This window comes from Lichenostomus cassidix, chromosome 3 (genome assembly GCF_008360975.1).
Source record: "Lichenostomus cassidix isolate B80296 chromosome 3, HeHo_3.0, whole genome shotgun sequence".
Taxonomy (NCBI): domain Eukaryota; kingdom Metazoa; phylum Chordata; class Aves; order Passeriformes; family Meliphagidae; genus Lichenostomus; species Lichenostomus cassidix.
In genome coordinates, this window is record NC_139483.1 from 38,650,666 (window position 1) to 38,664,969 (window position 14,304).

Consider the following 14,304-nt stretch of genomic DNA (forward strand, 5'->3'; position numbering starts at 1 on the left):
AAAAAGCTTTCACAAGAGCAATGACAGATAAAGAAGAGAAGAATAAGAATATATGAGAGAATATACCAGCTCCAGAGATGCCCAGGTTAAGAAACTGCCCTTATCTCACCTCATGAGCCTTTCATTTTCACTCCTCTATCCATCTGAGGAGGGGAGTGATAGAACAGTGGTGGTGAGCACCTGGCCTCCAGCCACAGTCAACCCATGAGCCAGCTCTGAAGTTCAAATCAGTGCCAGAATGCCTACATTACTGACCTGTCCCTTGTTGCTCCTGGTGTCACCTGGCAGGACACTTACACCTGGCTAACTGGGCTAACCATCTATTGATCTTCACTCTCCAGGCTGTTGCCGTATGGTATCATTTCTGTAGATTTATCTGTGCTGCTCAGTTCTCTAACATACCTTCCCCACAGCATTACCAAGTTCCTGCCTTTGTGTGGGCTAGATTATATTTATGGAAACAAACCCATCATCCCTCAGGACTGGATGCAACCACATGCTTGCATTCTCTGTGCAGCACAAAATTAATCAACAGCAGGTGCTAATTTGTTGCTCCTGTGAGAAAACATTCAGTAATGCGCCTCCTGTTGCTTCTTTGATTTCCATTTTTTTACTTTTTTCTACCACTTCTGAAATCACAGTGGAAAAATCAATGTTTTTTAGTACCAAAGCCCTAACCACCAGTGGCTGCATGCATGAAGACCTGGAGATCAAATGATAACAGCAGCTGCCCACTCTTAGAAGGGAAGTGAAAGGTTACTTATCTGCTGCAATATAAATTCAGACTGATATGTTAGCTGTGCACAGCAGAAGGTCCTGTGTCAGCAACTACTCTCCCTGACATCTTCTTGGCACAACACAGCACTGTGTGTTTCCTTTCCCTCCTAATCCACACAGAAATTAATGGGTATGCTCAACACTCTAAAGGGATCATGGTGCCACTTTTCTGCCATGAAAGTTAAGTGCCTGAAGCATTTAAAACTCACTAAAAGCAAAATTATGTAAATGTGCTTAATTATCTTACTGATTAGTATCTGACCATAGAGAGGATGTGTGACTAGGACACAACTTCCTTCCTACACCAGCCTGCACAAGTGGCATCTCTGTGGTGACTGTTAAGGAGCAGTAATTCCTTCTGAACAGAAAACCTGGAAGGAGATTTTTCTCCTTGCAGAGCAATCTCTTGTGGCAGTTTCTCTCTGGGTAGCCTCAGATCATTGGTGTGGTTAGTGGTTACAGCCTGCACTATGGAACAGATGCAAAATGAGGGAGTCATCATCTCATTGAAGTGGCCAGCCAACACCTCCAGTTTGTCTTTACAATCAGTAAAATCACAATTCATGTGCAGAAAGGCACACATGGTATCTTAGACCATGCAGGAGGAGAGAAATCATCTCTGATCTGTATCCAGCCAATGCAGGGACTGCATATTGTGCAGACACAAGTCCAAACTTCATTCTTCCATTTCACCATCTGTGGTTTTAGGTGGAATCCAGAATCCCAGATGCCTTAAAATTTCCATACTACACACCCAATTTGCACCATTAGATATAGTAACTTTTAAACTGGTTTTTAGCTCTTACTCAGTTCATGAAGCCCACTGCTGGAGATATGGGATTGGGGCATTCCGTGGTGTGGGTCTCTTGTAAAAAACAGTCATATGAAGAAAGCACAAGCCTAAAAAGAAATCAGGTCACTGAATTCAGCATATTCAGGTTAAATATAAATGCCTGGGAGTACAGAGTGATGACAGGCTCTGAGAAACTACTTTGGTAGTTATTTCAATGAGACATGAAACAGAGAGTGAGTGAGTGAGTCAAGCAAAAAAAAAAGTTACCATAACAGGTATGGTCTGACTACAGGAAAAACATAGAAATTATGTCAGCAACCGCATACTTAACTCTGTTTGTGTCTTTGTCTCATGTGCAACATTTCTGACGTGGAAATTCTCTTGTCTTTTACAGCCTAATGTAAATTAGTCAAACACTGGTAGACAACTAAGCAGAACCTTCTTGCAGTAGATCATTGACTTCAGAAAGCAGCAGTTATTTGGAAACATTTTGCAATATTTTGCAATATTTTATCTTCTTTGTGGTGATATACTTAATTTAAAAAAATTAGATACACTTTAGCAAGAATATGATCTTAAGCCCTTAAATAAGGGACTGTGACTTTTGTTACACATTCCTTCTTGGGATTTCAGGAACATATATATTTATCTTCTGGTCTATAGAACAGTTTTTTGAGGGTTGAGAAGGTAGATAAGTGAGATTACAAGGAAAGTATCATTCTGTTCATCACTGCAAGGGTTCACTACTTCTAGCATATCCTGGGGAGGTGCTTTCACCAGAAATGGTTCTTAAACCATTTTAGGATAAGCAGTCAAAGGGGAATAGTAAGAAACAGACCAAATACAGCATAATCAGGAAGAAGTTTTTTCTTAAAGTAAAAAACCCACTATTTCAATAAACACTATTTTTCCTTCAGAGTGCCTTTAGCTATCCCAGAAACATTCTGATGAAAAATTGAAGTGTGTTAATTGGAAAAGGCTGGTCTTTGTCTCATGGGAGTTGTTGTTCTTTATGATGATTTTGTTCTTTTTCCTATCTAAGCTTCTGTGAGGTCTTAGACCATGGAATGACATTACTCACTGCCAGCTTTCTCTGTCCAAAGCTAGGAAACCTAGCCTGATTGATAAGCTCAGATTACAAAAGAGAATAAAAGCATAAACAAGCATATAGTAACTCAGCAGTGCATCTCAGTGCATTTTATAAACTAGCATTTTTTCTATAAAAATTTCTATCAAAAATCTGATTTTTTTTTATTTACAGCTTCGTTTTACCAACATTTTCTCCAATAGAATAAAATCTGTTTAACCAGCTAGTCTGAAGTCAGTGATTATCAACAGGAGGATACACTTACTGCTCTTTTTGCTTCTTTCTGGAACTCAGACCTGCTACAGGCTCAGCTGGCTCTAAGAAGTGATGCTGCAGTGAAGCAGAGGAGTGGTCTGAGTATGACTGTGCTCCTCCTTCAGAAATTCCATGTTTAGTTTGACAAGAAATCACATCTGAATCTTTACCACGACCAGAAAACTGTTTCCCATTGGGAGTTTTTTCCGTCTCACTTCATTTTCAAGATAAATAGGAAGTACATTGGTGGAAGAAAAGTGTTGGATTGTGATGTCTTACAAATGCAATCATACCTTGGGCTAAAGGTGAGAGCTAAGCACTGGCTGTGCAGGTCCTCTCCTTCCCAGGTGCCCTGCTTGCAGCTGTGCCCATTTAATCTCCCAAGCCATATCTGCCCTGTGGAAAATAAACCCTGTAGAAGGCTTTTAGGAAGGCTCTGTCTTCTCTGACTGGCTTGACGGAGGTGATCAAGTGATAAAAACACTGATGGATGCCATTCAATGTGGGATGGATATCAGTCACTGACACCTCGTAAAGTTAGAAGAGGGCTGCATCTGACAAGGGGATAATGGAATCAGATGGGAGTGAGGTTGAAAATGGGAACAAAAATTATCAAAGGGGAAGGAAGTGAGTGGTGCTACAGGATGTAATGCTGGAGAGAAATTATGAAGACAACAAGAGTTTGGAATAAGAGAAATCTAGAAAAGCTGAACAAAGAAAGAGGAAGAAATAGAGAGAACAAAAAACTAAATACAGAAATACCAAAACCATCAAAAACATTTGACAAGGAGTGAAAAGCCAGATGCAAACAAAAGAAGGGAAGTTGGATAGAATTACCTAGAAAAAGATCTATGTTGACAATGAAGGATGGTCAGGGTGAAAAAATTAAATAGGTAACACAAGCAACTTTAATGTAAATATAAATTTACATTTTATAGTCCAAAAGATTCATGAAGAGACCAGAACTGGTCTCTTCATGAAATCTAGCTGATGGCTAGATTTTTGAATCAGATTAGACTGATCTAAATTTAACCGAAGGAACATGAAAGTAGGATGGAACACGGGGGCTCATGCTGCCTTTCTTTTGAAATTAGAAAAGGCAACATACTGGGTCATTCTAGAAGAGATATGTGGATTCTGGAACAACTCAGACAATGCCTTTGTTTTCTTTATCTTTAAATATTTTCTTTCCTTAATTAATAGTGGCAGAAAACTAACATGTGGTGAGATTTGAGAAACCACAATGACCATATTAGCTAAGCAAGAGCAGGTTTCCTTTTAGAGCTCTAACACATGAGCCAAAACTAGCTACATGTGAGGGCTTCATTTGCATATCATGCAGATTACAAAATAGTTGTGTTAAAACGAAAAAAACTCTTTCCACTTGCCACAGTGTGAAGGTGAAGCATGAAGCATCTGCAAAGAAGGCTGACTGATTGAAAGAAACTGTGTTGAAAAGGTAGGTTGGAGCAGCTACCTTAACTTCGGAGTTCACCAAATGGTGAATACTTCACCTTCTGAAAGACTGTTATTTATGCTGGATATTGAGTGTATTACAGACTAAAAATACGAGATACATTTAAAAGCACTTGATTACAGAACAAGATGAGCTATAGTTTTTGTAATGGATCAGCTTAAACTCTGATATCCCTTTTAATTAGCCATTAGAAATCTGCTTTATATTTTGATGACTCTCATTCCATGAAACCATGTTGATAATATTCAGCTTCTTTGCAGGCTAATCTGTTGGTATTCCAAAAGTAAGTTGTTATCTGAGAGAGATAATGGAAGCTGTTACTAGAAGTGCTTGTTTGATTGTATTACAATCATGATGGAGCTGGTGATCTGAAGTCACAGATGTTTTTGTAATAGAGAGGGATTTTCTGCTTCTGTTACTCATTATTTGCTGGTTACATGACTGCCATGTGTTAGGTTTGTCTTTGTCTAATGAAGTTTGTTTTGCAAGACACAGATCCATCTCTTCACTCCCAAAGTTACGAGAAAGAAGCACTAGAAAGGCTTCTGTGAAATATCCCACAACGACATATGAGCAAATTCCATTACCAACTGAATGAATGTGTTCCTGCTCTGAATTTGCTGGTTTTAACAGGGTTTGAGCCCATCTTTCAAACAGAGACTGCAAACAGGAATCAGTGGTTTTCTTCAGACTTTCTTACAGAAAGTGATCCTGTAAACAGGATCTAGGCTGTTATAATTATGTTACTATGTTTGTGTTACTATATAAACATGGTTATTTTACTGCAAACAGTATATGCTTCTCAGTTTATCAAGAGTAAACCTATGGTTCCTTGAAGCACTTGAGAGACAGGAGATTTCAAAAGGAAGCTTTTGTTTTTCTTTCAAAGAAAGTCCAGAAAATACCTTACAAGCCTCATCTCAAGTAAATTAGATTATTTCCATTACTACAATTTGACATGCAAATAAGAGCAAGTAAGCAAAACAGTACAAAAATGTAGTTACAAGAAAAGTCAGAGCCCCTTTAAGCAAAGGTTCAAAGGATGGCCTGGAAACCTGTGAAGTTTTAATGATGGAAAATTTTATGAATTGTAAAATTATAAATAATAGAGTGAAAAGTACTTCACAAAGACTTCCAACTTCACCTCCTCTTCTCTGCACTGAAACTCACACATCTTCTTTCCTTCATGTTACTGGACTTCATAAAACCATTTCCAAGTGCTTAACTATGTTATAGATTTAATAATAACCGTCTCCAGATCTGTGATGACAGAGAGTGGTTTAGTCCAAACAGAGATAAGGAGGCCAAGTTAGTCTTATAGTGCCCCCACTCAAGTTATTTGAGTCACAGACAGATTTCGCACTTTTTTGTTTTGTATGCATCAAACAGTGAAGATTGCTGTTCAGGAGTAACTATCAAAACATGCATGCACTCTGTCCACATATGCATGCACATTTGGGTAAAACAGGACTTGCATTTCAGGGATCTCCATGATGTTCCATGCAAATATATTTTGTTATAGCTGAAGTCTTGGGACTTATGAAAATGAGCCATTGAGAAAATGACATGTGCCTGCTTAGATGGTTATGAACCATTACGACATGGTGCCTTGAATCTAGCAGTTCTTTTGACACTGGGCACTGTTTCTGTTTCATTCACTGGGTGTGGTCAGTGGAAAACAGCACCAAGCTTAAGCGGCTAGAGAGCTATGCTACTGTGATATGCACAGTTTAGGAAAAAAAAAAGATGAATCTATGATCCCTCATTTCTTTAGGTCTGGTGCTTTATTAATTTAATCATATCTTGGAATCTTACAAGACTGTCTGTAATTATGCCATATGGCATCTCTAATGAGATCACAAACACAATTTCTAAAATAAATAAGGCATTTGGTGGGCGGGTGGTGTACCAGGTTTTTTTCTTTTTTTCCCCCTTGATGCTAATGCAGACATCTAAGTTGTGTTCAGAACCAAGGACTGGAAAAGAAACATGTTTGTGCCAAACAGGCAAATGCAACTGCATTTACTTATTTACCTGCATTTACACATTTTGTGTTAGCAGATCAGGACAAATGTTTGGGTTATGCACACCTTGACTGATATATAACAGATTACTATTTTTTTCTTCTAAAACAGCTATAAATCAATTTGGTAACTATTACTTGTCTCATTTCATAGTTTTACTCTAGACAATCTTGTTGATTTAAATGACTGATGTTGAAACTACCCATCTGCATGACATTCAGTGCACCCTTTGCAAAACCAGGTCATTCAGGATGTGTTCTGAGCACAGTGGCAATAAACACCCTGCCTTTTGTGATTCTAATTCTAGCTTGGATTATTTTAAAAGTAGTATCATTACACAGGTTGACTAATAAGTAAATTAATAAAATATTTTCCTCCAGCTTGCTTGTTTTCAGCATAGGAACATTTTCCTTTACATAAAAGACCAGGTTACTGCTGTTGCTTGCCAGGAGGAAGTGGTGGTTATTTAAATTAAACTCTGTACCTTTAACTAAAGCTGTTATTTCTTGTTTTCTAAATTGAAGTGTACTCCTGTTGAGGCTGATGGTAAATGTGCTTCAGGCAGCTAAAACAGCTTTAAAAGAATCACACATCCTCTTTCACCTGGCCTTCAGATGATTTTCAAATTGGGTGAGTATTAAAATAAATCAGATAATCTATAATCCATGTATATGTGAGACAAAAGTATTAAACTGAACATGTAAGTGGAATTGTACTTACAAGGGTGGACTATTCTTAAAAGTACTTAATGACTGAATTTTTTTCTTCATAGAATTCTGTCTTTTTCCTTGGATCTCTCCTTATTCATTGTCTTTTGTTTGTGTAATTCAAATGGTATATTTGTTCTTAAGATTGTGGTTTAGTCTTACTTTTGAGTACTCTCACACTGCTTTCATTGTGAAAAGAAACATGATGATGTGGATGAAGTGGAAAAATACTAATATACGAAATACTAAATATACTAAACACTGAATACTAAAATACTAAAAATATTAAAAATCCAAGGCTTATATATTTTATTTAATATTCAGAACATAAGTGTTTTTGAGTGTGTTTGCACAGACATGTGCCCATATGTAGGACATAACAAATGTAAGAACATACATACCACCACATATATATATATATATGGAAATTTATCTTTATATTTACCTAATACATTAATGCTAAATAAAGATGTAAATATGCAGATTTTAAATTATAAAGGTGCCTACTGAAATACTGTTAGAAACATTTACATCAAAAAGGAAATTTTGTTTATAGGAGTTCTGATTCAACTCCCTCAGCAGCCAGTGCATCTTTTTAATAACTTCAGTGAATGCCATTTCAAATTCAGAAAAGGATGTCAGCTCAAGAGATTGAAATCAGATCTAAATCTGGTCACTGCAATTCTGATTTCATTTTGAGTCCTTTGCTACAACTCTCATACCAACCATCCTCAGGAAGATTTGCTGGACAGTGGAAGTAACTTTGTGAATAAATGTGTGGTTGGTGGTGCCTTTGTGAATTCCTGTATAATCAGGGAGATTATGAATCTCTCCTGTGATGAGGAGTGGATGTTCCCTATAGGATCTCTGTTGAGCTCTTCTGAGAACTAAAGAGCCTTTTCCCAGTGATAATCTGAAGAGATCTCCCTTCTTAGCCCTCCTTGCAGGCTGTAGGAAACACCCTTGTTCTCTTTCTTCTAAATGTCTTCACCCAGTCATCTTCCTTCTATGCCTCATGCCATGTTTGAGAGAGGCTTTGTCTGAGTGGAACAAAAGGTGACTTTTATAGAGAAGATATCCTGTCAGGCTCTCTTGTATATTTTAACCATGTAGGTCTTAAAAAGGCATGAATGGCAGATACCTAGAATGGTATTTTTCTTGCAACAATAAAATAACCATTTCTAAAATAATAACCTGGACAGGTTAAGTTGCCTTAGCAACATCATATAGTTTGTGTCTTTGCCCATCTGCATGGCTCTGTCATAAGCCAACATCTCCACCTGAGTCATCCTCATTATGTTTTTGGAGAGTGTTCTGTTCTTTCCCTCCCCCAACTTCCCCATTATATCTGGACTTCATCTGCTCCACTTTTACAGATTATCTCTCTCTGTCTCTTTTTTAACATTAGGTAATTCCCAAACAAGAAGGTTTTGTTTGTGTAGACTTAAAGCTTACCCATGTGATCTTCCCAATTAGCAGCACAACTAAGAAAAAGCAGACAAACTCTAGACAAAACTGCTCTTCACAGCCTTAGCAAATATGGCACTTCATGTCATCCAGTCCCTGAAATTACTGCCTTCTGTTTTGAGTACGTGTTTTACTTCCAATTGTGTTTTTCTACTTGTTTACACTTCTTGTGCTGGTTTCCCAATCCAATCTACTTTATTTTCTTTTCAGAAATACTGGGGAAAGTATTTTAAAACCCTTCTGAACATATTTTTCTGAGAAGTGTATTGCCAAAATGAATTTTGTAAGTACCTAATTGATAAACTATGTTAGCACATCAATAAAGCAATAACTCTGTAAGACCCAGTTCTTTGAAGCTGCAGATCCAAACTCTCTAATTTCAGGAGTGATAAGCTGAAGAGATGTTTCTGACAGCAGAGTTCACTGTCAAAGTAGACAGTTTATTGGATTTGCACTCACATAACTACAAGTCTGGCTTTTGTGGTGCAGGTAGATGTATCATGGGCTAGCTGAGTAGAGAGAAGTAATCATTTTTGGACTTAATTTAGACAAGCTATATTAGTATGAAATGCATAACATGTTAGAAAGGCCTGTTTGCCTTGCCGGATGGTAAAGAAAGACTAGACTCCCAATTCAAATTCAGACTTTTACACAGTAAAGTCTTCTATGGCAGTGGACTAGTCCTTTCTGCATGGTGTATTTAAATATGGAGACCTTTGGGCCATCCAAAAGGATTATTTCCACGTTTGTATTTTAAGTGTGATTTTATGAAATTTCCTAGATAGTTCTTACAAGTCTCCCCTGCAGTGTTAATGGCATTTGTAATTGGAATGTGTGGTCAGTTCTCTACCATGTTTCTACTACACAGGAACTAAAGATTAACATCTATGTGTTAACTGGTGTTCTCCTTTTTTGCAGACAGACCCTCATTCCACAGATTACCCCTATTATTCAGACTATGCTTCTCTGATCATGCCACCTTGCTCTAAGTTGGAAGTCAGGAACTTCACCAAAGCATTTCTGCCAGTTGTATATTCATTGATTTGTATCGTCGGCCTCCTTGGTAACATCTTTGTAGTGATGACCTTTGCTTTATATGAAAGAGCCAAGTCCATGACGGATGTGTACCTCTTCAACATGGCCATAGCAGACATACTGTTTGTTCTCACTCTTCCACTGTGGGCAGTGAATTACGCTGCTGATGAATGGATTTTTGGTGATTTCATTTGCAAAATGACCAGAGGTATCTATGCAATCAACTTCAGCTGTGGCATGCTGCTATTGGCCTTTATCAGCGTGGACCGGTACATTGCTATTGTACAGGCAACAAAGTCTTTTAAACTCAGGGCAAGGACTCTTGCATATAGCAAACTCATTTGTTTGGCTGTGTGGGTATCATCAATTTTAATCTCTAGTTCCTCTTTTCTGTATAGTGAAAGTTACAGCTTCTCCAATGAAACCAAAGAGATTTGTGATCACAGATTTGAGGGAATGTCTGAAAGCACAATGGTGAAATCACTGCTGCTGTGGCTACAAGTTGGATTTGGATTTTTTATACCTTTCATATTCATGATTTTTTGCTATACCTTCATTGTCAAATCCTTACAACAAGCTCAGAATTCAAAAAGAAACAAAGCAATCCGTGTGATTGTGTTAATCGTAGCTGTTTTCCTAGTTTGCCAGGTGCCTTATAACATTGTTCTTCTCATAACAGCTGTCAACATGGGCAAGATAGACAAATCTTGTGAGAGTGACAAGATAATGGCTTATGCAAAATACACCACTGAAGCCATAGCATTTTTACACTGTTGTGTGAACCCTGTGCTCTATGCATTTATTGGAGTGAAGTTCAGAAGTTATTTTGTGAAGCTAATGAAGGACCTATGGTGCAAGAGATACAAGAAAGACAGTAAACGTAGTTCAAAGACAAACTCTGACATTTATCATTCAAGGCAGACGAGTGAAATTCTGACTGACAATGGATCATCTTTTACTATATAATACAATTCAAACAAGATTATTACTGAAGGATTCTTTTCACCAAGCAACCCAAGCCAGTGTCACTGTGCATGTGACAGCAAGTCATTTGAGCTTCTCTGTGCCTCTAAGGGAGCTCCAATGATCCACAACTCCTTTCAGGAAATAAATAAAGATAAAGGAATAATACTGTCCTGTGTAAAACAGAAACCTTATTCACTTCTCTTAATGCTCTTCTAAAGTACATTTTCTTGGAATTATCAAGAAAGTGAAGTTTACAGAGGAACTCTCCTCATTTTGTTAGGAAAAATTGCATTTCATCTGTCCTAGAACACTGAAATATCCCCAAACTAATAAGTAAATGAATAAGGTTATGTCTAGGCTCATTCTTATGTTTATGTTGTTTCTGTTAATTACTTCTACCTGGAAATCCTATTTAAGTGTAGGTCTCCACTGTGCTTATATTGCAAACAGGTCACATTGTGATAATACTAACCCAAAGAGATGGCATTTGAGCAAAGCACAACAAGAAAAGCAAACTGAGAAATGAACGCTTTTTGTTGGAACTTGATTGGTAACAAAACATGAAGCATTTCTTTGAATTTAACTACTGCTGGCAAAGTTTCCTTAGGAATGGATTTACTAGCTCAAATATGCATAGATTTAGTTTCAAAACATTAGTAAGAAATTATTATCTCAAAAAAAGAGCAGAATCTGACTTAATTCAGCCAGAATTTTTAACTGAATCAATATTTGACTCACTATGAATATAGGAATATTTATAATAAATGCAATGAATTTTACCCAGCTGTGACTCTTCAACAAATCCTCCATGGACCTTCTGCTCATTGAGTGAGCTTCACCACTGTAATAGTGACTGCGGGACAGTGAGATAGACAGAAGCAGGAGCTGAAGGACATGGGCAGGATGGAGGAGAGAAGAGGATCACCATTGTTTGCAGTGTGCTGAAGTACCTACCAGTCCTCTGCAGTTCTGCTGTGATGGGAGTGTATGCCTGGATTTGTTGTTGTGTGGGATGTTACATTCCTTTAATTGTGACAATTTCTGCAATTTGCAGCTTGTTGTTGACCTTGGTTGGTTTTTTTTAAAGTTCATGGTTGAAGAGATTGGGGAACTTGTATCACTAGCTACCCTGTTCAGTGGCAATGCAAAGGTCCAAGAAGGACAGTGTTGGAGCTGAAGATCCCTTGAAGAAAGACATTAATATGGTACATGAAACTAGTACTGCCTTGGCTGGCGCAAGCCATCCTTGTTTCCTCTGCAGTGTGAGGTTTTTGAATATCAGTGCATGTATTTATCCTAACTGAATTGGAATTTCAGCAAGAATATGATAGAAAATTATGTAAATACAGATGCATGCATTTGCTGTACATAGCAATGATGATTTTCTGGACGAGAACTCAGCAAATAAAAAATGTAACTGAAAAGGAAAAAATTCCCTAAGATCTGAGCTCCTTGCTACATGGTTTGCCATGAAACATTCTCTTATTCAGTGCCAAATCTCTCATATCTGAGCAGCCTGTCCATCGGAGGCTCCCTGAGGGAGCATGCCCCAGGGCAGGAAGCTCACAGCTGGAGCTGCTCTTGGGCAGAACCTCACAAGGCTCCAAAGTGTATCCCCCACCTCCTGCCACCCTGCTGCCATGCCTGTGTTGGCCTGCAGGCACTGAACAACCCAAACGCTGCCCCAACGGGGTTCGGGGGCAAGACGGCAGCCAAGGGGCAGCCACTGACCTGACACTGTCACTGTCCCACCAGAGGTGACTTGCTGACAGACCTCAGGAGAGGGCAAGGAAAGTGTTCCAGAGCCTTCCTGAAGTGGTTCCTGGCTGAAAGAGCATCCTCCCTCGGGGGTGAGGGCAGAGAAAGTGAGCAAAGCAGGGTCCTGCAGACCAGGGCCTTTCTCAGAGAGAGGGCTCAGCCTGGGGCCTCATGGGCTGCCAGCCCCTCGTACCTGTGAGGGACCCAGGCGAGCTGGAAGCGATGTTGGACATCTACCTCAGGCAGGAGCAGGCACACACAAATCCTCTCGGCTGCTGGATTTTGAGAGGGTAAAATGCTCACTGGAAATGACACTGACGTGTAGAAAATGTACCTAGCTGCTCTCTCATGCATGTGGGAGTGAAGTCCTGCTGAGGAAGAGGAATATGGTACACATGTGGGACTAAAACAGCACTTGGGGTATGAATTGCCCTGGTGCCAAGGCCTTGCCAAAAGTCCTGCTTAAGGTGCAGCCAAAATCTTGATTGCTGTGAATGAGTGCTGTGTCCCTAGGAAAGATTGGAGTGAAGGACAGGGTGGATTCCTGTGATGGTTTAACATGTCTGGCTGCCACGTGTCCACCAAAGCCTATCTCTCACTCCCCTTCTCAACTGGACAGGGGAGAGAAAATGTAATGAAAGGCTCGTGAGTTAAGATAAGGGCAGGGAGAGATCACACACTGATTGCTGTCGTGGTACTTGGGGAAGTTAATTGAATTTATTACCAGTCAAAGTCAGAGTAGGATAATGAAAAGTACCACAGATCTTTGAAATACCTCCCCCCCCACATGTCCCTCCTTACTGGACATAACTTTGTTCCTGATTCTTTAACTCCTCCCCACAGCTAGCAGGGAGGTGGGAATGGGGGTTACAGTCAGTTCATCACATTGTTTCTGCCACTGCTTCCTCCTTGGCAAGAGGAGTCCTTCCCCTGCCCTAGCTTGGAGTCCCTCACACAGGAGACAGTCTTCCATGAATTTTTTCAGCGTGAGTTCTTTCCACGGGCTGCAGTTATTCACAAACTGCTCCAGCATGGGTCCTTACCTAGGACTTGCAGTTCTTCAAGAACAGGCTGCTCCAGTGTGTGTTCTCTGTGGGATCACAAGTCCTGCCAGGAAACCTAGTAGCATGGGCTCCTCTCTCCTCAGGGCTACAGGTCCTGCCAGAAGCCTGCTCCAGGGTGGGCTTCCCACAGTCACAAAGCCACAACCTTCTTTCAGGCATCCACTTGCTCTGGTGTGGGGCTTCTCCAGGGACTGCTGATGGATCTCTGCTCCCCTGTCGACCTCTGCAGGCTGCAGGGGGACAGCCTGATTCACCATGGTCTTCAGCATGAGCTGCAAAGATATCTCTGGTGCCTGCAGTGCATTCTTCCCCTCCTTTTTTGCTGGCCTTGGTGTCTGCTCTCTCACGTGTTCTCATTCCTGTCTTGTCTGTCTGCAATTACTTCTGTACAATAACTATTTTTTTCAATTCAGCATTACTATGATGGCTGATTGGCCTTGGCCAGCAGTGGGTCCATCTTGGAGGAGACGGCTGACATTCGATCTGTTGGACATAGGAAAAGCTTCTAGGAATTTCTCACAGAAGCCGCCCTTATAGCTCTCCTACTACCAAAATGTGACCACACAAACCCAATACAACTCCCAAGAGGCTATTTTGCAGGGAGAGCTGCAGCTCCAGCAAGTGGGATGCTGGTTTTCTTATGCACATTTTGAGAGGAACTACAGGATAGAAGGCCAGAAATTTAATTTTGGTGTAATACCTCCTGGACATTTTTTTGTGAAATCTTTCATAAGGTAAAAGAGAAAGACCAGTTCAGAGAACAAGCAGTGGAAGAGAAGAATAAGTCTGCCCAATGTCCAGAAGCAGATGACCATAGTGGCCGGCTGGCCAGTAGATGTGGCTGATGGGCCCTCAGATATTCTGTCATTCCTTTTGTGGCCATGCCAGCAGAAC

The 14,304-nt window shown here is 39.8% G+C and overlaps 1 protein-coding gene across 1 annotated transcript; it reads left to right on the forward strand.

Moving 5' to 3' along the window:
• Window positions 1-4,221: 4,221 nt before the first annotated feature.
• Window positions 4,222-12,020, forward strand: CCR6 (C-C motif chemokine receptor 6). Its single transcript, XM_085055354.1, has 4 exons — window positions 4,222-4,371; window positions 6,938-7,043; window positions 8,798-8,870; window positions 9,506-12,020. Exons 3-4 carry the CDS (start codon window positions 8,862-8,864, stop codon window positions 10,586-10,588), a joined length of 1,092 nt encoding a protein of 363 aa, XP_084911480.1. The 5' UTR covers window positions 4,222-4,371; window positions 6,938-7,043; window positions 8,798-8,861; the 3' UTR covers window positions 10,589-12,020.
• Window positions 12,021-14,304: the final 2,284 nt, after the last annotated feature.